The sequence below is a fragment of the Hippopotamus amphibius genome, chromosome 6, assembly GCF_030028045.1.
Source record: "Hippopotamus amphibius kiboko isolate mHipAmp2 chromosome 6, mHipAmp2.hap2, whole genome shotgun sequence".
NCBI lineage: Eukaryota > Metazoa > Chordata > Mammalia > Artiodactyla > Hippopotamidae > Hippopotamus > Hippopotamus amphibius.
Window position 1 is genome coordinate 54,046,063 of NC_080191.1, and position 25,043 is coordinate 54,071,105.

The 25,043-nt window shown below is 43.7% G+C and overlaps 1 protein-coding gene across 1 annotated transcript; it reads left to right on the plus strand.

Annotated features, from left to right (window-relative positions):
• Nucleotides 1–417: 417 nt before the first annotated feature.
• On the plus strand, nucleotides 418–21,053 carry IYD (iodotyrosine deiodinase). Its single transcript, XM_057739893.1, has 5 exons — nucleotides 418–595; nucleotides 11,998–12,189; nucleotides 14,071–14,230; nucleotides 18,902–19,058; nucleotides 20,871–21,053. Exons 1-5 carry the CDS (start codon nucleotides 418–420, stop codon nucleotides 21,051–21,053), a joined length of 870 nt encoding a protein of 289 aa, XP_057595876.1.
• The last annotated feature ends 3,990 nt before the right edge of the window (nucleotides 21,054–25,043 follow it).

Here is a 25,043-nt window from a genome sequence, read left to right on the forward strand (position 1 = left end):
CTAGGTCAGCTGTCTTTTTTTTTTTTTTTCAGCAGGAGTTGCTCAAGGAAGGGAACAGTGCATTGATTAGATTCTGGCACAAGCTCCTTGAGTAGCATTACAGGAGGAAGATCGAGTGCATTAAAGTGTTTCCTCAACTCCTGGCAACTATTGTCTAAGACTATATTGATTGAGCACACAGTTTAAAAAAGTGCAGGCACCTGTGCGTTCCCAGACCCACAACACACCCCGGTGCCCACGGCTGTGATCTTTGCTCCTTTGCAAAGTCCTCGTAGAGTCAGCAAGTTCGCTGTTCCTTCCTCCGGCTTCCCCCCTCCCTTCCTTCACTGCGTCTCCCGGCATTCCCCACTCCGGTCCCTGTGTGTTTAAGTACTGGCCTGGGAAGTATGGGCACCGCTCAGAATCAGCCTCACCATCATGTTTCTGCTGACTCCAGTCTTGGTAGCAGTCGTCTGTATTTTGATGGTGCGGATCTTTACAAATGCTAATGGAGGCACCAAGAGAAGGAAGGAGGAGCCTAGGGTTGAGGCCCGTCCTTGGGTGGATGAAGACTTGAAAGACAGCACTGATGTCCGCCAGGTGGAAGAAGCTAAAGGTACTGGCTGTGCTGCTCGGTTTCCGCCTTCTGTGTTTTTATGAGGAGGGCAAGTGGATGGCAGGGCTTATGAAGAGGAAGAAATGTAGGCAGGTCAGTTTCATCAGCACCCTCTATTGTGCAGACAAATTTAACGTGTGACGGAGACATCATTTCCCTCGGGTGGTCACCTGCTGGCACCAAGCCTCTTTATTCCTGGATCTTCAGTAAAAAGCAGTTGTGAGGCTGACATTTTCCCCAGCTCTGGTCCTCTGAGGCTGCTAAAATCTTTCTGAAGGGGCACAACACAGGCTAGGGTGGCTGTGGGTTAAGTAGTCTGGTTTTGATCAAGAACTTTGAAATAGAAAAGGGACATCTACCTAGGGGCTTGCTACCCCTCATTGCACCAGCCCTGTGGGTCAGAGGCAAGAGTGGCTGCTGTCCTCAAAGCTGAGCATCCAATTCAGTAGACAAGGCAATAAACAGGCCACCAATAGAGAGTAAAACAGAGAGAACTGGGTGGAACTGGTTATAAAGTGTTTTGGGAAGCCTTGGTGGTTTGGTGGGGCAGCTAGAAAAAGGCTGAGCCAGGCCTGGTGGGTTACTAGAATATGAATAGCAAGGCTTAGGAGGCTAAGAGGAACAGAAAGAGCCCGAGTATGGAACCCCAGGGAAAGATGCCAAGAAGATGGAAGGACTATACTGACCAGGGCAGGGTGAAAGCACATGGGGAGTTGAGGGTGGGCTGGGGGCATAGTTGACCTGAGAAAGAAGAGGTGATGATGGAGGTAGGCAGGAAGGAAGATGTTCTTGAGGAGCTTTGAGTCATCTGTGTTTGAGGTTTGTCTGAGGTGGTTTTGTGGGATGGATTCGACTTGAAAGAGGCTCAGTAATGCTCAGCTGGGGTAGTAATGCCTCCACCCACCCTCCCTCCAACAGAGGCCACCTGGAAGTGTGTGTGTGCATGTGTGTGTGTGTGTGTGTGTGTGTTCTGAGTTGTCTTAATCTCAGGATTAGCGGGTGAGCTACTCTCAGCTGGCACTCAGTGCTGGGAGCCTGGCACTCAATGCTGGATGTACTGCTCAGGATCCAAGCCCAGGCAGCCTCCCAGCAGGGTGACCTCTTACTCTCCCCCCTGAATGCCAACTATGCCAGTTGAGAAGCACTTCCCTTGAAAGAGGGGAGATCCACCATGAAGCTGGGTAAGGATCTATTCCAGCAACGATGGGCTAGGCAGTGGGGACCGTGAGATGCAGAGGAAGGGGTGAATCAGAGGGAAGGTCAAGGAAGAACAGTGAGGTCTGGTCATAAATTAGATATCGGGAGAGGAGGAAGAGGGCACGATTTGGAGACTGGAGGAATCAGAACAATGCTGTTACAAATGGGGGAGCGAAGAGGATCCGGTTTAAAGCGGAAGCTGTGGAGTGTCGTGCAGGACGTGTTAGGTTTGAGAGGATAATGACATGCTGAAGCAGAAAGGCAGGCAGGTTTCTAGGTGAGGGATCCAGGCTGCAGACACTGATCGGAGAGTCAGCAGCATACGGGTGATGCTCGGAACTAGGAACACTAATGAATTCACTAGGGGGGTATCGCTAGTATTCCTGGAGAGAAGGCTGAGGATAGAACTTGGCGGGCGGCACCTTCAGTTAAGAGGAGCTGCCAGGAGGAGTGGACTCAGAAAAGAAGGTGTGGGAAAGGAGGGCTGGGGTAGTAATAACAAGCCCTCACGTGGCACTGCCGGTATCCAGTGTCACTTTTATATACGGTGAATCATTTAGTCTTCGTAACGATGCAGGCAGGCAGGCACTATTATCATCCCCATATTATAGATAAGGAAACTGAGGCTCAAGTCAGCTAAGTCACCAGCCCAAGCAGCTAGTGGAGGATCCAGGACCCAGGCAGCCTGGCTCCAGAGTCCAGGCCTACAGGCAGTGTGCTAGGCTGTTTTTTTTTCAAAAGAGCAACCCAGAACAGAGGGGGCAGGAGATGGCTAGCAGGGTTAAACATTCCCTGAGAGATCAGAGGTCGTGTGCATCGAGGAAAGGCCCCTGGATTTGAAGACCCAAGAGCCTGAGGGACACAGAGGGACTGATAAGGCAGGCTGGTGGGGAACCCGGGACCTGGGGCTGGGCCTGAAGGTTGGGAACAGAGAGCAAAGCTGTATGGTCCCCGTTCTGCCTCTCTCCTGATGATCCACTTTTAATCCTCTGCCTCTCCAGTCTCTGTTCCTCACATAGAGGAACGAATTGAACACATAGTGGCCCCCTCGACAGCCATGAGCACATCTTCCCCGAGTGCAGAGTTCACGGTCTCTTATTGGGATTTTTGTTACTTACAGAAGTGATACTTACTGAGGTCACACAGTTACACAGGTGGAAGGTGAGGACTAATGTTTAAACTCAGTCTCCTCTGCCACCCAAGTCCCTGTTCTTAACCAGTGGGTGGGTAGACACAGTCTAAGAGAGGATGTATAATTGGAGATATAATTGGAGAAGAGAAGGGAGTCCATTACCAAGGAAACATGAGATGGTTTTGATAACAGTGAAGAGACACCAGATTCAAAGCATTTTGAAAATTAACAGAGACAAAACAGTAAAATATTGTAGGCCATTCTAATGTGAGTTAGAGAACACATGGGTACCAATCCAACCTCTCTGATTCACAGAGAATTCCTGTTCCGCATTCACAGATCAGGGAATCAGCGTGTGTGGGGGCAGGGTGGAGGTAGGGGTGGGTGGGAGGGGTATAGAGAAGACATGCGGATTAGAAATCAGACACAGACTTCCTCCGGGGACCAGTCACACGTGGCGTCCTGTTAATGCTCTTCAGTTCCCTGTTTATCTATAGCAGAGGTCTGAGGAGGAGAAATGACTGGTATTTAATCTCAAAGCGGAAACCTCAGATTGTTTCCCTAAAATGAACTGAATATACTGCACAAAAATTCTCTAGTGAGGCCCAGAATCACGAAAGCCCACAGAACCGGAAATAAGAGAAAAGGACACAGGAAACACATCTTATTAAGATGTGTCCGTTTTCACGTTAGTGAGGATTTGCTTGGCTCATCTTCCCTAGCTCCAAAAGCGATGATTCTAACTGAAATTGTGATCGTCCCAGTCACCGCTAAAAAAGCCTTCGTTAAAATTCTTATCTAGTGTGGGCAACACCTGAGAATAAAAATGTTCCCTCAGACTTGGGAACAGACAGATTTTTATGTACCCATAGGCAGGTGTTTCAAACCTGTTCCTTGGATCAGTGACAGCACAGCTCAGTAAAAGCTTAACAAGTCAACCAATGAGAGATGGGCTTATTCCAATACCAGCCCCTCTGAGTGCCAACCACTCAAAGACAGTTTCAACCAAGTAACACTGTTCCCGCAGAAGCTATCAACCCTCTTACGTGCCTGGAAGTCCACCAATGCCTGCATTCCATGCTTCACCACCCAAGTGGTGTGCAAGAACTAGCCTATGGGGCTAGCCAGAGCCAACTGTTAAATATTCAGAAAATCTGCAGGCCATTTGCTCAATTGCCAGTAGCTTGAAATCAGGCCATGATGGGACTGTATACTCCACAGAAATTGGCAAGTGCTGTAAATCAGGGCTCTTTTTTCCCTCCTCTCAGAGAGCTGGTTTACCAGCACGCCGCTGATAAAAAACACTACATAAGGGCAGCACTTAGGACCAGCATAGTTTTCCTTTGCCCTAGGAAGCAATAAATGCAGCTTCATCTTTGCATTTCATCATCCTTTGACACACCCACCCGTGCATACTTCTGCATGGCTCATTTTAAAAGGCTGGTTTATCAGGACTCCGGTAAGACTTGATGGTTCTATGACAAAGGATAGGTAAATTCAAATTCAGATGATTTGGGAAGGGAAAGGACTTGAATGGAGATGTTGTCCTTGGGATCAAGTCTGGGTGGGATCTGCTGGGGAGAGTGAAGGTCAGCACAGAACACTGGGGACACCGGGGACACCACAAGAGGTGAAGGGGCTCAGAAAACAAGTTCTTTCAACTTCACGCAGGATAGCATTGCTCTATTCAAGGCCTTTCCATCTGGATACCCCCAGACTCCCCAGCCCCCATCCACCCCTGTGTCTGTTAGTGAGTCAGTCTATACAGCAGTGAGGGAGTTGAATGGCTGAGAGGTCCACGTAGGAAGCAGAGTGATGGCTGAGGCAGTGGGAAGGAGGAGAGCTCCAGGTGTTGCGCCTCGAAGTTGCTCCCATAGCCACCTTCAGAATCTGTCTGTTGTGAGAGCTGTGTCACCCTGAACCTTATGAATACTGATGCTCAAGTCTTCCCCAGAATTGCAGGGAGGGAACAAGGATGACATGACACAAATGGGCCTTGGAGTTTCATAGCTGGAAAACATTTGGCCCATTTGCAACGATTTTGAGGCAGAACTGCAAAAACACAGAAGCAATTCATGTAGACATGCAGCCAGAAAAATGCCTCCAAGTTAAACATTAAAGGATAGACGTGGCCTGGAATTACTTGGCCATTAAACCTAATTATGGAGCAATTTAGGGCTCCTCGGCAATAAAGCCCGGATAAAAGGCGAGTTGGTCTTGGTGCCAATAGCAAACCGCACGTGTGGCAGCACAGGACTGATGTTAAAATAAAGTAGCGTGCATTTATTTAGGAATATACGGGCTGCACAGCTTGAATGAATCCCCCAGAGTGGCTTGGCTGGTCTGGGGTGGAAAAGCAGGAGAGCTGCAGAACAGAGGCTGTTTGTTCTCTTTCCTCTGGTGAGGCCTTATTCCTAGGGGGCAGTAAGGAGTTCAAGAGGAAGGAGAGAGCTGTGCCTTTCTTATCAGTTCACTGCCTTGCACCCCCTCCCTCAGAGCTTCTCTCCAAGCCTGTCTCAACCTGCCTCCCTTCCCCAGGCTGAGTGTAGACGTTCAGCCCTGAGAGAGGCTCCAGCAACAGCAGCCCCGCTATGCTCTGCTCAGACAGCCTTTCACGATAACCCAGCCCAGCGGTGGTTGGGGCCATTTGTCCGCTGTGCTCAGAGATAAGGCTGCACTGATAAGGCTCAGGCAGCAGCCCTTCCTTCAGTTTCACTATTTTAGGAGCACCTACCCTGCACTTTTGCTGCTGCAGAGACCGCCAAGTCATGCACCTCGGCTGCCTTTAGTTTATGCAAATGCTGAGGTTAAGGAGGCCTTGCAGGCATTGACTCACTGACCACTTACTGACTGCCGAGGTTACCGGGCTTCATTACAGGTGGGGGAGTATCCCTGGTGTTGGAAGTCTTTATTGACACATCTGATAAAGTTCAGGGTTGATACTGATGACATCTGGGTTTGGTTCAGAGCGGCTTTCTAGAAAGCTGATAGGTGTTAGTTGCCACTCCCCCATCTCACCTACTTCCTTTTAACTTTGTAACTGGGCCTTTGCAAGCCAGTGGGGACCTGCTGAGTGGCACGGGGAGCTCCGCTCCATGCTGTGTGGTGACCTAGATGGGAAGAGAATTCCAAGGGGGGTGGATACGTGTGTAAGGCTGAGTCCCTTTGCTGTGTACCTGGAACTAGCACAACGTTGTTAATTGGCTGTACTCCAGTATAAAATAAAAAGTTAAAAAAATATATGTGTACAATATGGGCCCCCACCGCCCCAGCTAGTAAAGTGTAAAAAGTTTCTCACTACTAGCTATGAGCTAACTGTGGTCCCTGCTAGTTTTGTAGTTGGGTTCTCAGTCTCTTCAAAGTCCTCTTTTCCTGAGTGTTCCCACTTGCCATCTTCTCCCCATCCTCACATATCCAGAAGTGACGTGTGTGGGTGCTCCCGGGGAGAAGGTCCCTCTTCTACCTGAATTCCACCCAGAATGCGGCAGACCCTCAGGGCCGGGCCCTGGCTCTTCTTGCTCTCTTCCCTCTGTTCCTGTCGGCATTCTCCTCTTTATCTGAGGGCTCCCAAAGTGACCTCTCGCCTTCTGGACGTTTACTGCAGCGCTCCCTTATCCTCAGGGGATGTGTTCAAGATCCCAAGTGGATGCCTGAAACCATGGAGAGTCCTGAACCCCACCTATCCTAAGTTTCCTCCTGTGCATACAAACTTGATGTTTAATTTAAGTCAGACTCAGAAAGAGAATGTCCCAATTGCCAGCATCACGGCTCATGTGCTTCGGGGTCATTACTAAGTAAAATCAGGGTCACGTGAACACCAGCAGTATCCCAGCCGTCGACCTGATAACTGAGAGGCTAGTAAGTGACTAACTGGGGAGATATATGGACAAAGGGATGATTCGTGTGGGTGGGGGGTTGGAGTAGGACAGGCATGACATTTCGTCATGTTCTCAGAATGGTACACAATTTAAAACTTGTGAATTGTTTATTTCTTGAATTTTCCATTTAATATATTCAGAACACAGTTGACTGTGGGTAACTGAAACCTCAGAAAGCAAAACCTCTGATAAGGGAGAACTGCTGTATTGGGGCGGGGGGGGGAAACCACTGATTAAGGAGTTAAGAAACCTGGGCTGTAGTTCTGGCTCCATGAAGGACTGCTATGTGGTCAGGACAAGTTAATTGTGCCCACTCATTCCTGTTCCTGTTTTTGTCCCTCCTTCCCCAGATGGTTCACCTCTCATCCTCTTATCTCCCTTAAGAAAGTATCAAGTGTCTTTTTTTTTTCCCACAGATGTTCTTAAATAACAGTCGTTGGGTTTGTTTTTTGTTTGTTTTTTTGGTAATTCGTTTCTATGGCCTTCTCATTAAAGACAACAAAAACAAAAACAAACAAAAAAACTAAACAAACCACAAAACCCCTTAATTGTGAAATGTAATATGCTTACTAGAAAAGTATATAAAACACAGGTGAATGAAAGCAAAAATCCATATAATTATCACTTAGGTCAAGAAATATGAACTTCTAATACTCCATAAACCCTTATATGTTCTTTCCCAGTCACAAGCTCTTCTCTACCCTATAGAAGTAACTATTATTTTATTTTGAATTTTATGGGAATTGCTTCTTTGCTTTTTTTACAGATGTATCACCTGTGCCTGCATTCCTAAACAGTAGAATTATATTGCTTATAATCTTTTGACTTTGTTCTTTTGCTTAACATTACATTTGTAAAATTCATCCACATTAGGCATGTGACTAGAGTTCATTCATTTTCACTGCTGTATAGTACTCCATTTCGTGAGTATATCTCAATTCATTCATTCTACTGTTGATGAATGTTTTCAGGCTATTACTAGTTTAGGGCTATTATAAACTATGCCTCTATGAACACTTTAATACTTGTTTCCAGTGTACATGTGCATGAGTTTCTCTGGGGTGTACACGGGATTGCAGGGTTATAGTGTGATGGGCATGGAAATTTACCACCCAGATCCCCCTTCAAGGAAAGACTTGTTGCTCCTTCTGCTGGTAGTGCTGTCAGCAAATAGCCTTCAACTGTCAGCATCTTCCAGGGTTTACCCCTGCTGCCTACCTGCTTTGCCCAAGATCCTGCCTTTCCCGGGGTGGTCCATACAAAATGACTGATTGGGTTAAGGGTAAAATAGCCCAGTCATTTTGGCCTAATTTGGGACAATTCTGATGGGCTGTATTTGTTCCAAAGAAGCCTTTGTTCTAGGTTAAGCCATCACCCAAGGCTTGCATTGAAATGTGACATCTTCTTCTGTCCAATCCTCTTTTTTTCCTCTCTCTTCCACAGTGTTTGATTCCAAAGGTACTTCCTATAAACATCCTACACACTAGTCTCAGTCTGAATCTGCTTCCTGGAGAAGCTAATAGACACTTGTAGGGTATACACACACACACACACACACACACACACACACACACACACACACGCGCGCGCGCATTTAACTTTACTAGATGATGCTGAGATTTTAAATCCGTGGATTGGTGTCTTTCATCAATTTTGGAAAAATTTCAACCATTATCTCTTCAAATACTGCCTCTGTCCCATTCTCTCTCTCCTCTCCTCTCCTCTCCTCTCCTTCCAAGACTCCAATTAAATGGTTAAACCTTTTAACTGTATTCTCCAATGTCTTCTACTTTCTCTTCCATATTTCCTATATTTTTGTCTTTTTGTACTGTATTTTGTATATATAAGAAGAAATCTTCCTATTAATGAATTTTTATCTTCTGCTGTGTCTACTCTGATGTTCAGCCTGTTAATTACATATCTAATTTGTTATTGTAATTTTTAACTTCTGGAAGATCTGTTTGGTTCCTTTCTCAAATTTGCCGTCACTTTTTCCTGCCATAATTGTCAAGTTTTTCTTTTATTTCTTTGACCATAGTGCGCATAGCTATTTCATGATCTATCTGATATTTCCACTTAATATATTCAGAACACAGCTGACCGTGAGTAGCTGAAACCTCATAAAGCATGTTGTTTCATGATCTATCTGATAATTCCAATATCTCAAGTTTTTGTGGGTCTATTTCTGATGTCTGTGGTTTCCATGGTTCTTATTCATGACATCTTGTTTTTTGTTATCTTTAATTGCATACTGGTCATTCATACTCATACTTTTTTTTTTTTTTTCTGAGGTCTATGATACTGTTACTTATTCCAGGGACTATTCACATTTGCAGCTACCAGTTGAACAACATTCTAACACACTGGGGCAACTTTAATCTGAGGTCAAGACTTATGGTTCCCTGGATCACTCACAGGGTATTACCTTAGGCTCTAGGACAAATTGGGATTATCCCAGGAATGCAAGGTTAACAATGTTAGAAAAGCAATGTTGTTTGTTACATTCACAAGCTGATAATCATTGTAATGCAGAAAAAGTGTTTGATAAAATTCGGCATTCATCTCTTAGTAAATGGGGAATAGAAAGGAATTCTTAACCTGATAAAGTCTAACTATGGGGAAAAACACCAAAACAGCCCAGAAACAACTGCATAGTTAGTGGTGAAACACTGAAACTCTTCCACCAGATATTGAAAATTAATGAATATTGCCTGTATTTTCTTTACATATTGTTGCATTCTGTTTACCAATATTTTGGTTAGGACTTTTTGCATCTGTATTTATGAGAGAGTTAAGCCTGTAGCTTTTCTTTCATTTAGTGGTCCACTCAGGCTTGGTAGCAAGGTTGTACGAGTCTTATAAAATGAGTTGGGGAGGATATTTCCTCTATTTCTATTCTTGGGAGGAGTTTGAGAAAATTTAGCAATAATTGTTCTATGAGTTTGGTAGAACTCCCTCATGAAGCCATCTGGGCATCCTCCTAAGGGAATCTTTTTTTTTCCTCTGACTGATTTTAAGATTTTTATATTTGATTATAAAATGTGTGGGCTTCTCTTCTCTTATACTGCTTGGGATTTACTGGGCCTCCTGAATCTGTAGATCAGGCATTTTTCATCAGTTTTTCATCAGATATTCTCTTTCAAATATGGCCTCTGCCACATCCACTTCCCCATCTCCTGCTGTCACTATCATCAGATAGATATTAGACATTCTCACTCTGCTTTACTTTTTCTTGATCTTTCTTTTATGTTTTCCATTGTTTGGTCTTTCCTTGTGTATTTTCTTATGAGTTATCTTCAGTTCATTAATTCTTTCTTTAGGTATGTCTAACCTGCTATTAAACCCATCCATCAAGTTCTTAATTCTATTATTTTATTTTTCAGTTCTAAAAGCTCTATTTTAAAATATTTTCTGTCACTTTTCTCCTTTTCCTGTACCCTACAGATTATATATGTTTGTCTTTTTTTCCCCTCTAAACCTAGTAATCACAGTTGTTTTATCTTTTGAGTCTGATAATTCCAATATTTGGAGACTTTGATGTCTGACTTTATTTTTAAAAACATATTCTGCTGTTACTTGCTCAAGATATCTTGTTTTTTGTATGTCTGGTTGTCTTTGGTGGGTTGCTGATAATTGTACTTAAAATTATTTCTATGTTGGCATTTGCTTCTGCTGGGTAATGGGGGTATTTTCAGGTAGGGCCACATTGTTCCAAGTTCAAGTTTGAGGCAGGACCCATGAAAATGTTATAACCTCTTGGGAGCTGATTTATTTATTTATTTATGGCTGTGCCATGTGGCATGTGGGATCTTAGTTCCCCGACCAGGGATTGAACCCATGCCACCTGCAATGGAAGTACAGAGTCTTAACCACTGGACGGCCAGAGAAGTCCCTGATTTATTTATGATTCTTGTTTTTTCTAAGGATGTAGTCTTGGGGTACCAGCTTGTTAGACTTCCCATTGTATATAGGCCTACGCTTTGATTTCTGTCCCTCTTGATCCCTGAAAATATAAAAATAAAAATTCAAATATATAAGGATTGGCAGATATTATCAGGGCAAATGCAGCTTCAGTGCTTATTTACCTCTGCAGGATCATATTTTCTCCTCAATTTTGGCCTAGGAATTTCTTACTATGCTGTCAGTAATTCAATGATTTTAAAAGGGCTTTTAAAAAAATTCTTTATTTTAAGATCTTTGTGGTTTTCAGGGGACATCCCTGGCAGTCCAGCGGTGAAGACTCCATGCTTCCACTGCAGGGGGCACGAGTTTGGGGAACTAAGATTTGGCAAAAAAAAAAAAAAAAAAATCCTAGTGGTTTTCAGCTAGTGGAGATTATTTCAAATAAATTAGTTCACCATTAACAGAAATTTGCATTTCTTATCTTTATGTAGGTAAAAATCTTCTTTTTCTTGATTTATAACTAGTCTGGGGTGTGAAGGACAGTGAAGATTAGAGTTCAGGGATTCTGTAGACCTATTCTTCTCATTTGTTCTCGATGTTCCTGAGCTCATCACCTTACAGATATTTTTGAGAACTTTATTTTCTTCTCCCCAGTGAATACCCTGTGATGATAAGGGAGGAAAAATAATTTTCCCTCTCTCTACCCTTCTAGGTTTTTGGCTGAGACACACCTCCCCCATAATACAAATAGATTAACAAGAAAAAAACAAACAGAAGTTTAACAACGTGAATATCTCTTGTGTACGTGGGAGAGATCCTGGAAAACTGAGTAACCCCCTGAAATGGCCCTAGCCACCACCTTAAACACCATCTTCAGATAAAGACAAAAGAAAGGGGTCGGGGGCTGGGGAGACCCAGTTATGGGAGGTTATCAGGAAAAGCGGAATAAACAAGGGTAAGGTTGCTACAGAGGTTCAAGTCCATGCCTTCTCTTATTGACAAGAGTTTACTGTGATTTAGAATCCTCCTTCTCTTCCTGATACAGAGAGGGAGACACTTCCAAATGGAGATTTCCTTTATAAATGGTAAATGTCTCTTACAAAATGGTGACTTCTACTCGGGTTTTCAGGACTTCTCCTGTGTCTGCATTTCTTAAAAATAGTCAACTCAAAATAATTCTTATGCTAAAGAGGCATATTTGGCGGGGGTGGGGAGGCTGGGGGAGTATTGCACTCCCCTTCACAATCAAGAGAGGTAACTTATTTTGCTGTCTTTCTTGTTCTTATTTGCAGATGCTGATGAATGGCAAGAATCAGAGGAAGAGGTGAAACACATCCCATTCTCCCACACCCGGTACCCTGAGAAGGAAATGGTTAAGAGATCCCAGGAATTTTACGAACTTCTCAATAAGAGACGGTCTGTTAGATTCATAAGTAATGAGCAAGTCCCAATGGAAGTGATTGATAATGTCATCAAAGCAGCAGGTCTGTAAGTGCACAGTGCGTCTTTGAGAACGTCTGCTACAGGTGACACAAGTGGAGCAATGTTGAAGTTCAAACACAGGGAATAAAGCCTGGAGTGATAGATTTCCCTGCAAAGTCTTACCCAGGTGTTGACTGACTGCCAGGGACATAATGATTTCCACTTTCTACAAACTTTTAACTATTACAAACTCCGTGGGAGCAGATGTGACAACAGTTCAAAACTTTCGAAATTATTCAACATTATAAAATTTATGAAAAATGAAAATTTCTGAACACACTATTACACATCAGAAGAGAAACATCCTCTTACTTTCACCTCCCCTTAAACCTCCCCCCACCACACACAAACACACACTCAGTCACATTTATACATTTCCCTTTTGGGAACCAAATTTCTCATATTACACACCAGGATGTTCTAGTACTGTATTCTAATGAACTAGCAAAATTTATTCCTGTGAATTCACAAAGTAAATCAAAGCAAGGCAAACCCATTTCCAGTGTAAGTTAACATCTATTCCTAAAGGAATAGATGAGAATTATAGAAAAGGGGGAGGAGATATTGATATAAGAGAAAGCCCCCTATTTGAGAGTCTCCTCTGATTGGATTCTTATTCCTATATAAGTCACATTTAAGTTCATATGCAGAAATTATTGCATGACCATTATAAATCCTTTGCCCAAATTAAAAGGAAGTAAGAATAAAACATTTCATTTCAGTTAAGAACACAAATGCAGTAGATTGGGGAGTCCTTTAACTAACTAACAGCAATTACTAAATTTCTTCTGTGTACATATCTGTATCTAAATGTGTGGGTGTGTGCATATGACATTCAGAGAAGTTTGGCATAATTAAAAACATTAGGGGGCAATTTATTTCTTATGTTCAGTGACGCCAGTATTTGGTGAACAGACAACGTGTACAAAGTGAACTAGAATCCCTCCGTTCAGAAATTTGGGCTTTATGTTTAGATTTGACTTGCATTTCACAGTTCAATCATGCCTTCTCTACCATGGGGACTGGTGGATGGCAAACTCATCAAGGCTGGCAGGACTGAAACCCCTCCTGTAGAGTTTATGCCATTGAATGACTCACTAGGAAGAAAGGAATACTTGCTTCTGAAATATCCCATCAGTGGGTCACTGTGGTCTACTTCTAGAAACAGTGGGCCATTTCTAGGACAGAGGGGTGACACCCAGAGCAGAAGTTGGCCCAGTCCCTGGCTGGAATCTTAAAGGGAATTCAAGCTCCTTGGTTCCCGCGATGCATTAGGAAGCTTTGTCCGGGATACTGGGACTTATCCGGGTGTGGGTTGAGGTTTCTCAAAACCTGTGAGTCTGAGTGCCCAGGGCCAAGAGTTCTCATGTGCTCCAACAGGGCCAAAAACCCCACAGAGCCACGCTCAGAACTTTGATATAGGTACTAAGCAATTTATAGTTCAGTTGCCTTTTGAAGAGTGCTTTTGAAGCCATTTTACCATTTAAATCTTACCATTTCCAGTAGACTTCATGACTTGATCCTTTTTCAAGAAAAACAAAACAAACAGCATTTGGAGGATTTGGGCTGTCAGAGCTTCCCCTCTGAGTTCCCTTATTGGTCACGATGTAGTTTCTTAGGGATGTTTTCTCCCACGTAATTAGAGAAGCAGTGATAAATTCCCACAGCCTGGGAACTACTGGCCTTGATCTCAGTTAGTTGGTTTGGAGACCCCAGTAGAGATGCTGAACAAAGCGGGCCCCCAGCAACATCCCAGAGGCTACCACCAGGCACTTTGTGCACCAGATGCTCTAAGTTCATTTTGAGTAAATATGAGTTATATTTAATTAACAGTCACATTTTCCTTCGGTTTTAATTTCTGATTTTAATTTAATGGGTGATAGGAACAGCCCCCAGTGGGGCCCACACAGAGCCCTGGACCTTTGTGGTTGTGAAGGACCCAGACGTGAAGCATAAGATTCGGGAGATCATTGAGGAGGAAGAGGAAATAAACTACTTGAAGAGGATGGGACCTCGGTGGGTTACAGACCTGAAGAAACTGAGGTACAAAAGTGGGTAGAAAAAAAGAAAAAGAAAAAAACAAAAAAAGAAGAAAAAAAAGAAAAAAGTGGGTAGAATTAGGCATGTTTGGTTTAGTTTCTTAAAATGAAATACTTATGACTTTGGTTTCCTGGTTTTGTTTTAGGCATTAAAAAGTTTCATTTTACCTGTGGGAGAAATAGTGAAAGTTAAATCATTCCTCACTGCTGTATTGCCTTGAGCACATGTCTTGGGCTGGGGTGAGGGATGCCGGTTGGAATTGCGTCTGGGTTCACATCTTAGCTCTGGTTTTCCAACGGCAAGACCTTAGGTGTTTGCTTATTTTCTGTAAGTGCATTAGTCTGAATTCTCAGAGAAACAGAATCAATAAAGAGACAGAGAGACAGAGAAACACAGAGAGAAAGAGATTTATTGTAAGTAGTTGCTCAAGTGATTATAGAGGCTGGGAAGTCCCAAGATTCGTAGTCAGCAAGCTGCAGAGCCCATGGAATAGTTCCAGTTTGAATCCAAAGGCCTGGGAACCAGGAAAACCGATGTGTAAGTTGCAGCCCACATCTGAGTCCAAAGGCAGGAGAAGACTGATGTCCCAGCTCAAAGATAGACAGGCAGAGAGAGAAAATCCTCCCTTATTCCATGTGTTTTGTTCTATTCAGGGCTTCAACAGATTAGATGAAATCCACGCATGTTGGGGAGGTCAGTCTGCTTTACTCAGTGTGCCAATTCACATGTTAATCTCATCCAGAAACATCCTCACAGACACACCCAGAATAATGTTTAACCAACCATCTGGGTGCCTTGTGGCCCAGTCAAGTTGACACATAAAAATAACCATCACACTAAGCTTCTGTTTTTTCATCCAAAATGATAAAACATTGTGTCAGGATTAAATAAGAGGCTAAGAGTAGGGCCTTGGAAGCTAGAGTGCTTGGGTTCAAATATGAGGTCTACTACTTATTAACCTTTCTGTGCCTCAGTTTCCTCATCTGTAAAATGGGAATAAGTCTAATATCTACTTCATTTTGAAAATGAGATGTATTTGTAAGCACGTAGAACAGTGATGGCACATAATAAGGACCATATGAATCTGGTAAATAAATAGGCTCTGACCCAAACAATTATTAGTAAATAAAACTTTAAGGACTTACGTTTCTACCATCTGGAATGTAAAATTGTGAAATATTTCTCAGGATCTTGAGTGAAGTAAATTACATTTTGCTATAATGATCACGTTTTATACCTGATCTCATTAAGCAGGCTTTCATTTTAGTACATGTTTAGCAAAAGTACAAATTTAGTACAAGTATGATATCCATTAGGCGTTAGTAACTTTGCAGGCTTCCTTATCTCCAGGAAAGAAGTGGATTGGAATTCAGTGTAACTGGCTTTACCATGAGGCCTCAGCGTATTAGGGTAGGCATGTGTGAGGCTTCATTTTTTTTTGGAAACTACAAATAACTCTGCCTTGTTGAGCCCACTTTCCCCATTGTGGGCCAGTCACCCTACACAATGTCCAGGATAGATTCCATAATTTCTCAGTCATTTTTGTAGTTAAAACAGTCACTTTCAATTTTTTCAGACAGCCTTGTCATTTTATTTATTTATTTTTAAAAGTCTTTGGGGGGGGGATGGTAAGTATTTATTTATTTGACTGTGCCGGGTCTTAGTTGCAGCATGCCGGATCTAGTTCCCTGATCAGGGATCGAACCTGGGCCCTTGCATTGGGAGCTCAGAGTCTTAACCACTGGACCACCAGGGAAGTTCCAGCCTTGTCATTTAAGAACACTGGTCACAGAGTCCTCTTTATAAATACTGCACTCCCCACAGAGGCGTTTTCTTTCCCCTCTAACCCCTTCTGGGGCTGAGCGTGAGGTGGGATGGGGCAGAGATATTGGCTCTGACCTCTCAGAAGGCCCTGCGGGGAAGCCAGCTACTTCTTGGCATGTGTAACGTAGAGGCACCCATGCTTCTGGCTGTCAGCTCCGGGCCTTTAGCAGCCAGTTCCAGCATTAGCCATCCAATACCCACTGTGACACAAGCCTAAGAAAAGGCAATGGAATCTCCATCTTGTGGGCTGAGGCGGGACTTCTCTGGTAGTTAGGGCTGGGTGGTGAGAAGGATGGCCTCTTAGTCCTGCTCCTATCTCATTTATTTGGCCCCAGAGGACAATTTTTTTTCCTGAGATATTTAAACCCTATTAAAATGGATGTCTATTGGCATTGTAACTGACAGCTGTGTTCTGGAATAAGTGCAAGGTATTAATAATGAATATATAAATCTTGTTGCACATTCATGAGAAAGAACGGATGGGTAAAGTCCAGCTGAGTCTCTCCTCTTAGAGGGATGTTGCACCTGTGTGTGCAGCACCTACAAAATGCTGCCAGCCCCGTCCCTCCTCAGAGACGGCAGCGTCAGCTGCTCCCTTGTCTCTACGCTCGAAGCACCTGATACACACCTTCCAGGCATTTCAAATAGCCATTACCATGCAGTATTTTAATTATTGGCTTACTTTTCTTCTCATTTTATTGGCCATACTTTAGAAACCTTTGCGGTACACCAAGATACTCTTGAGAATCCAATTAACATGATGGACTTTCTCTGCAGACAATATGCACGCGCGCGCGCACACACACACACACACACACACACACACACACACAGACATATATATAATCTCTAGGGTCCAGGGACCTGCAGTTTAAAGACGTCTTGTATTGTACCACCTCGCACAGTGGGCTGAGGCATAGTAGGTAACGGAATAAATGTTCGTTAAACAGTATTGCAAGTGAACGAATGTCCTGTTTGAGTCAGTCTGAGTCAACTCTGAAACTCATAGCTGTCATTAAAGGCTTGATATACCATCTGGTCCACCCAAGGAGCGTTCTCTTGCTGCTGGCGTGAGACCCTCCATCCCAGGTGGCAGGTGCTAATGGTCCTTTCTTAACAGACCTCAGCACGTTGCTGTCTTCTTATTAGCTCTCATATGATGCCATAATACATTCTTGTAAAATCGAACAAACCCAAAATACTAGCTACCAGTGTATGCCTTGGCAAAATACATAAGTACAAAAATTGGTAAACATTACCACCCTGCCTCCGAACCTAGTCAATTCCTTATTCTTCGCCTCATATTTAAAAATTGTTTTGAATTATTCACTGTAAGATAATGTGTAGTAGTAATACTACTACTAGCTAATATATACATGGCACTGTATACTAGATACTATTCTAAGCACTTGATCTATTTGGACTGATTTTACCTTCACAATAACCGTTTGAGGTGCGTGTACAATTGTACGTTTTACATCTGAGGACGCTGAGCTGTGAGAAGGTGAGGAACTTGCCCAACATGGCAAAGGACTCCAGAGTGTCCTGTAAACTATTAACATTCTCCCGCTGTGTAAAGAGAAAAAGAATTGATACTAGTCAAATGTGAGTAAGCCGGCTGAAGGATGGTAAAGCAGCTTTGAAAATGTACTGTATAGAAGTTAGTAGTGCACAAGGAAGCATAACCAGGCTAAAAATGAAATGAATGGTGACTGTCTCTTGCTTGTTGATGACGTAACATACCCTAAGGAGAAATCCCAGTATATAGCATTGTATGAATATCTTTCCTTTGAATATCTGTGCTAGAAAGAAGCATTTGCCAAAATGTATGGGCAGGATAATGAAATAGAGAAAGATATGCTCTTAGCTGGGAAACAAAAATGGAAACTCAACATTTATGCCTCACGTGACTTACCTCCCACTGCCACAAAAGTTTCCTTCCCTTTCCCCATAACTAGGCTAAGAGCTTTATTGTCTGCCCATCTGGAATTTCGGTTCAAACTCACCACCACCGTTTCTTCTGCCTGTGCACTCCTGTACCAGAGCTGTCGGCTCCAGCCTCTGCAGCTCCCCAGCTCCCCCGGGGCCTTTGCCATTGTCTCCTGCCTGGTCCCCTTCAAGCTGGTCCTTTGCGCACACCCATCTGCCTCTTTCTGAAACAGATCTGATCATGTGATGCTTCTGCTCAGAAGCTTGTGATAACTTTCCATCGCCCAGGGAACCAAATCCAGGACCCTGCAAAATCTGAAGGAAAACTGCAAGCCCCCAATGTGTGCCCCCCACCCCCCACCCCCAAGCACACCATCCTGCAGCCTACCAGGCCGCTGAAATTCCCTGGCCACCCAAGCATTCTCCTTCCGGCTCTGTGCCTCGCTCTTCTCTTCCCTGGGGTGCCCTCCCCAATGCCCTTTCTCGTCTTGGCCTTCAGTGCCCCGCCTCAAGAGAAACTTTGGAAACATTCTGGGTCTTTTTATTCAAAACTAACATTTCATTTTGGGGCTCCTAATACACTTGGCTTATATTTCTTTAATAATAACACTTACCAGGTTTTGTTTTGCTAAATTTGGCTTGTTGTCCTGTGCGTTATAGGATCCATCTTTGTATCTTTCAGCATTTCACGTCTTGCCTTATTAGGCCATTATTAACACCTGTTTTTTGACTTTGGCTAGAAAAAGATGCACATGGCACAAATAAAAGACACAAACAAAAATCCTGCTCTTTTTCAATTTAAACACAAAAGAGAAGTAATTGTTTTTATTTTTAATGTAAATAAGATAAGGTGGTAAAAAGGGAAACAGAAATCCATGAAAAGAAAATATTCTCCTGAATCTCTTTTTCTTTCCCCTTTAGGACCAACTGGATTAAAGAGTACTTGGACACAGCCCCTGTTTTGATTCTCATTTTCAAACAAGTACACGGTTTTGCGGTAAATGGCAAGAAAAGGATCCACTACTACAATGAGATCAGTGTTTCCATCGCTTGTGGCATCCTCCTAGCTGCCCTGCAGGTATGTCACCCTCCCACTCTGCCCAAGAGAGAGACGTGATACTTGGAGGCCAAGTGTGCTTTTATTTGCAAATTTTAGCTGAGTTTCTAGTTCAGGGACAGTGGAATTTTATCTACAGTTGAATTCCTAAGGAAGGGAACTCTGATGTAAAAACTGCTTCTGGAACCTTGGATTGATGAGAGTGATGTTTCCAACAAACTGGCATCCTTCCTGGAAATTTACTTACAACATTCTTTAAGGGTCAGAAAAAATGGTCTTTGTGTTTGCCTTCATCTGTAATGACACAAAGCTTTAAGGGTTTTGGTAAACACACATGAAGAGCTTCAGAGCTTGAAAGTGCCAGGGCCTGGCTTCTCAGCTGTGTTTACTATTGTCTGAGCCAGTGGGATGATTAAATGGCTATAAGGGGAACTCTATCATAGAGCTCCTGTCCTGAGAAGTTGGGTTTATATTGTATTGCATTAGAAAGATGTCCATGTGCTTGAAAAAGTTCTGTCTACATGGTAGATACAGGGATGCTAAGTGTGAAATAGAGCAGGATTGAGGTCTGCCTTTCATAGGATTCAAGTCATTCACTCAACAGATATTTTCTAAGCTCCTTCTATGTGGCAGCTTCCAGGAGACACCAGGAACAGTCATCTTGTGAACTGTACATTCTGGTGGGACTGAGGTCCTGGGAGAGGGCAGAGAGCAACAGTAAACACCTGAAATAAATAAAGCAAACAGGATTATAAGAGCGAATGAGCCTACTTTCAAGGGACAATCGATTCCAAAGAACTATGTGCTTCTTTACTTATCTCGAAGAAAAATGTGTTTGCTGAAAATTTGCAAAATAGTCATTATGACATAAAAGAGGAATGTGTTGTTAGATGACTTGAAAAATTTCCCTCCTGATTCTGTAACAGACAAATAAAGGAATCACCGTGTGATGTCAGACTGCAGGGCGCCGCCCCCATCCTGGATAGGGTGCCCAAAGAAGCAGTTTAAGCGTGGCGAGGGCTCCCTTCACCTGTGGCTTTTATGCATTCCAAGCAGCAACTTTTTCTACTTTACTGTGGAGTTTGCTGCCCTCTAGCTTTCTGTCAGGAATAATTCTGAGTGTAGGTTTTGATTTGTGAAGGAGGAAGGAATCTCCTGGAAGTCCTTGTCTGGGCAGATTGCACAGGGACTGGAGGCATGCTTGACGCCAAAAGGCAGTTCCAGAACCTCCTTCCGGTCTAGGCTTAGCGATGGCCATCTGATGAGAAAAGCAGGTGGGATAGAGGGGGCCAACTGGGAAAGTGTCTTGAAGCTACATGTGATTTTTATTGGATGTTTATTATTCGAAGGGGCTGGGGAGAGGTTGGTGGAGTATTTCCTCTACTTCTTAAGTACCCCTTGGCCGCTGGGTCCTCCATCACCGGACACAGGTATTTTCAGCTGGGGAGGATGCTCTGCTTCCATTGTTGGTTATATAATCACTGGAACTGCCTTTTGTTTTTCTATTCCTTTGTTGTAGTTGGATTCCCCAAGTTTCTTTCCATGAGATAACCACGCCCATTTCTTAAGCATCGGTCAAAAATAAGACTGGTATTTTCTTCTCTGAGAAGCTTCCCACTGTTTGGTTAAAAGAAGGTGGGGTCTGGGAAGGTCGAGGAGGGCAGGTAAGATTCAAGACACCACTGCCTGAGCTGGTAGCCTCTTTGCTGCCCAACTTCAAGGAAATGATAGGACAAGCAGATCTTACAGGGACTGGAACATGCACAGGCTAGAAGCAGAGTTGGGATTTTGCCTGCTGACTTTAAAATGTTTTCTTTTCCTCTCCTGTTGTAGAATGCAGGACTGGTGACTGTCACGACCACTCCTCTCAACTGTGGCCCCCGTCTGAGGCTGCTCCTCAACCGCCCTGCAAACGAGAAGCTGTTGATGCTGCTCCCCGTGGGGTACCCCAGCAAAGAGGCCACGGTGCCCGACCTCGCGCGGAAACCTCTGGATCAGATCATGGTGACTGTGTAGGCAGGACACAGGCAGCGAAGGCTGGAAGGTGATGCTCCTTTCTCCTGCTCCTCTTGGGATTACAGGCTGCTCTTTCCCTGGGTGTTCCGTCTGCCCGGCTCTCCACTCCCCAGGGGTGGCCACTCTGTGTGTCGAGAAAACTTTCCATTTTCTCCAGCACTTTGAGTCTGAGAAGCCCTGATTCCGACAGTGTGATTCGCTGAACATACAGAATAAGAGATGAACAGATATGTTCTCTTCCATTTCTCAGCCACTTTGGAAATGCATTCAAGTTTTTCTAAGAACATGCCCTGGTTTCTAAGGTTTTTTAATTGTTCCAGAAAAATCACAGGTGATTTTTTTCTTTTACTTTAAAAACTCAAAGAGGAAAGAGTCATCAGAAAATTTAATATAGTCCCAAGAATTCAGCTATGTGGTGATTTTTTAATTTAAATTTAGACTGATCAAATGGCCTTCTGCTCTCTGCTTTCTGGTGGCTTTTAGACAAGGTTATATTTTTGAGATGCACTCTTCCTGAGCTTTACTGGATATTCTGCCAGTTTTTAATATGTAACCTTCAAAATAATTAAAACATCACAAGCGCAGAACAGAACAGCGTGTGCTTGTGTAGGTGGGTCGGACTGGCAACCATCTGGACTTGTAAATGGTTAGTCGCATTGTCCAGTGTATATTGGAGCTGGCTCAACCAGCTCATTGAAGCTGATGGTTAAAAATTCAAGAATTTTGTGAGCCCGTTATTAACCCATTTGTAGCTTAAAATTGGCCACGGTGGGGGTATTTACACCATGGCAATCGGCAGACACACAAGTCAGGACTTCCTTTCTTTTTTTTGAAGAGAGCTGTTTTCCAGACACTAGGGAACACTAACTGTGTCCCCCTTCTTTCTACTCTCCCCCATGAAACACACTTATCCTTTTTCTCCAGATGGCAGTCACGCTGTTTGGAACTGATGGGGTCACAAAGTGCCAGGTGGGGGCTGCCAGCTCTAGCCCTTCAGCCATCACCTTCTGTCTTCCCTTCCAGGGGCGCTGCTCAGACGGGCACACTCAGAGCTCAGATAATTGCTCATCAAACAACTCTACTCACCTCTCTATCCCCTCCCACCATCTTTTTTCTCTTCTACTTTTATTTTATTTTATTTTATTTTATATTTTATTTTATTTTGCTCATTTCCCTCCAGAAAAAGTCTCCTGCCTCTTTTCCCTTCATTTGTGAGTCACACAGTGCATTAAGATCATTGATAGTATCATTGATGAGTCAGAGCTGGTGACAAATCTGTATCAGAGAAAAGCAAGACTTTTTTTCCCTTTAAAATATAATTAGAGGGAATTCCCTGCTGGTCCAGTGGTTAGAACTCTGTGCATTCACTGTTGTGGGCAGGGGTCCAATCCCCGGTTGGGGAACTAAGATTCCGCAAGCCGTGTGGTGCAGCCAAGAAAAAAGAAAAAAAAAAAAAAGAAATAAAACTCTTAAAAATGTGTATATAACTAGATATTACAAGAACCTGTGCTGTCAATCTCTGAAGTACCCAGACATCTCTTTTAGAATCTCCAAAATCTTCCATCTAAATCTTTTCCTCTAAACATGCTTTTGCCCAAGTCTACACATTTTACTAAATACAAACTTTCTTATATTTTGTTTCTATTTTTTTTTTTCATTATTAGTATTGTGATAGGTATTTGTCCTGAACTGTTTACTGTGAACGAACATTGTTTTAACTACATTGTGGCTTTGTTAGGCTTACCGCAGGCTGGGCTGGTTGCCTAATCCCTAGGCTACAGTGGTTTTTAATAGGAGAAAGATACTCTGAGTTCCAACAGCAGACCAATAAGCATTTTGGCATCACAGTGCAAAGAAATCGACGTTATATTTATGAACTTCTCTTCTATTTCCTATGATTTGAGCCCAGGCAGTTCTTTGCTAGTTTTAGTGCACCCTGCTGAGGAGCTGAGGGTGCAGGAGAACCTTGCCTCCTGGGTGAGGGGTGGAGAAGGAAACTGGCCAGTGGTGGGGGTCTGAGTGCAGTCGTTCAACTACAGAGGCATTGAGGGGAAAGGGGAAGTCCAGTCACAGGCGTTAGGGCCCTCAGGCAAAGGGTTGATCTGGTCCCCTTCTAACCACAGCCACCCAGGAACACGGCCCTGATTTCTCATGCATGTGGAACAAAGTTGCAGAGGTATGGATTTGGGGGGAGGTGCTCCAGCCAGCTTTCTCTTTGGGGGATAGAATTATTAGCAATTCTTAGTCTGGACAGCACAGCATAGATGGGCTTGGATTCAAGTTCCCCTCCTGCTGCTCCCCAGCTGGGTGGCTCTGGAGAACTGAATCTGTCTCAGCCTCATTTTCTTCATCTGCAAAATGAGGGTAAATGCAGTTCTTTCCTCAGGGCTACTGTGGTGACCGAGTGTGATGATTCACATATAGTTCCCAGCGTGGGGTAATGACACTGGTGTGAGCTTTTATTGTGGGCTCTTGATATTGTTATTCGTGTTATTATTAATACTATGTGCTATGTGCATTTGACCACAAAAATTAAAAACTAAAATGACACCCTTTAAGAGTCTTGTCCTTAATGCACTAAATCATCTTAAAATGTATTATAAGAGAAAGATGTCTGCCATCTCAGCCTGAGCCTGAGCTGTTTTGAGGATTTAGGTTGATTTGGCTGTTTCTGGTGGGTTCTGGGGGCTCTGGATGGGACCTCGGAGTCTATTTAGTAGTAAGGTCTATAAGCAGAGGTCTATTTAAAAGTAAGGAAAAGGCTCATTGGAAAACTTATTTTCAGGGAAGAGAGACTGGAGACATATAGTAAGATCCTATGACAATAATCAATGTCAGAAAAAAGGGACAAATCTAAATGTGGTTTAGAGTCTGCCCCTCAGATACCAAGTCCTAAACTCTCACTGACGTTCCAGGACAGAGGAGGCTGGAACAAGCAGAATCACTGCTCCCTGCAGAGATCTCCGTGACGGGTGCACAGCCCAGTCGTTCGATCCAGCTGCGGGCAGGGCTGCATTCAAAGAAACATCAGATGACTTTCGTTTTTCCAATTATCATAGATCAGCAATTAATATCTTTACTGCCTTCTTTTGAGAACGCAGCAAAGGAAGATTACAAAACTGAAAACCCTCTTTCCCATCTGTCTCTCTCTCTAAATATATCTCTAACCAACATATGACAGCTGCTCCCAAGGTATATATTGTCCCTATTTGTTAATCACCTCGACATTTTGTCACAAGCTTGCCCCACGAAGGCTCTCTTATACCCTTTGCTCCTTTCTGTTCTCTCTTTTTTTTTTCTTCTTCTTCTCACTTTTCACCATTATAAATCCAGCTGTCCTCTCTGGCTTCTTCTGTCCTTGCTACCCTCTCCCCCATACATTATTCTGATCCTGGAAATAGAGGCCTAATAATGACAGGTGAAGGGAAACTTTCTTAGATCCAGCAGAGGGGAGGAGATGGTGTATCCTCATATGTCAAGACCACCATCAAGGTCACGTCCAAGAGACAGTGGTGGCAGTGAGTATAATGGCTGAGGACATGAGCTTAGGAGTCACCCAGGCTGGGTTTATATCCCTGCTCTGCCAGGGATCTTAGGGGAAAAAACTCTTATTTCCTGGGTGATCTTGAACTAGTTGCTTAATTAAGGCTATTATCTGATATGCAAAATGAGGTTAATCATATTTACCTTGCGGGGCTTGGCACAGTGCCGGGTACCCAGCCCTTTGAAATGATAGATGTCATCTTGTGGTGGTGATGGTTGACACCACTGTCATTGGCAGGCAGCTCTGCTTTGGGTGCCAGATGGGCAAAGGTAAGAAGTTCGGGCGAGAGGCCCCCTCCCCTCAGAGGAGAAACCTGCCTGGGGCTCGGGGGGCAGCGGCAGACCAGGTGGATGTGGCCTAGAGGGTGTCAGCCACAGCGGGTCAGAGAGCTTCTCAGCAGACACCACTGGCAACTTGAAATGATTTATTTCTCTGTTATAGTTAAT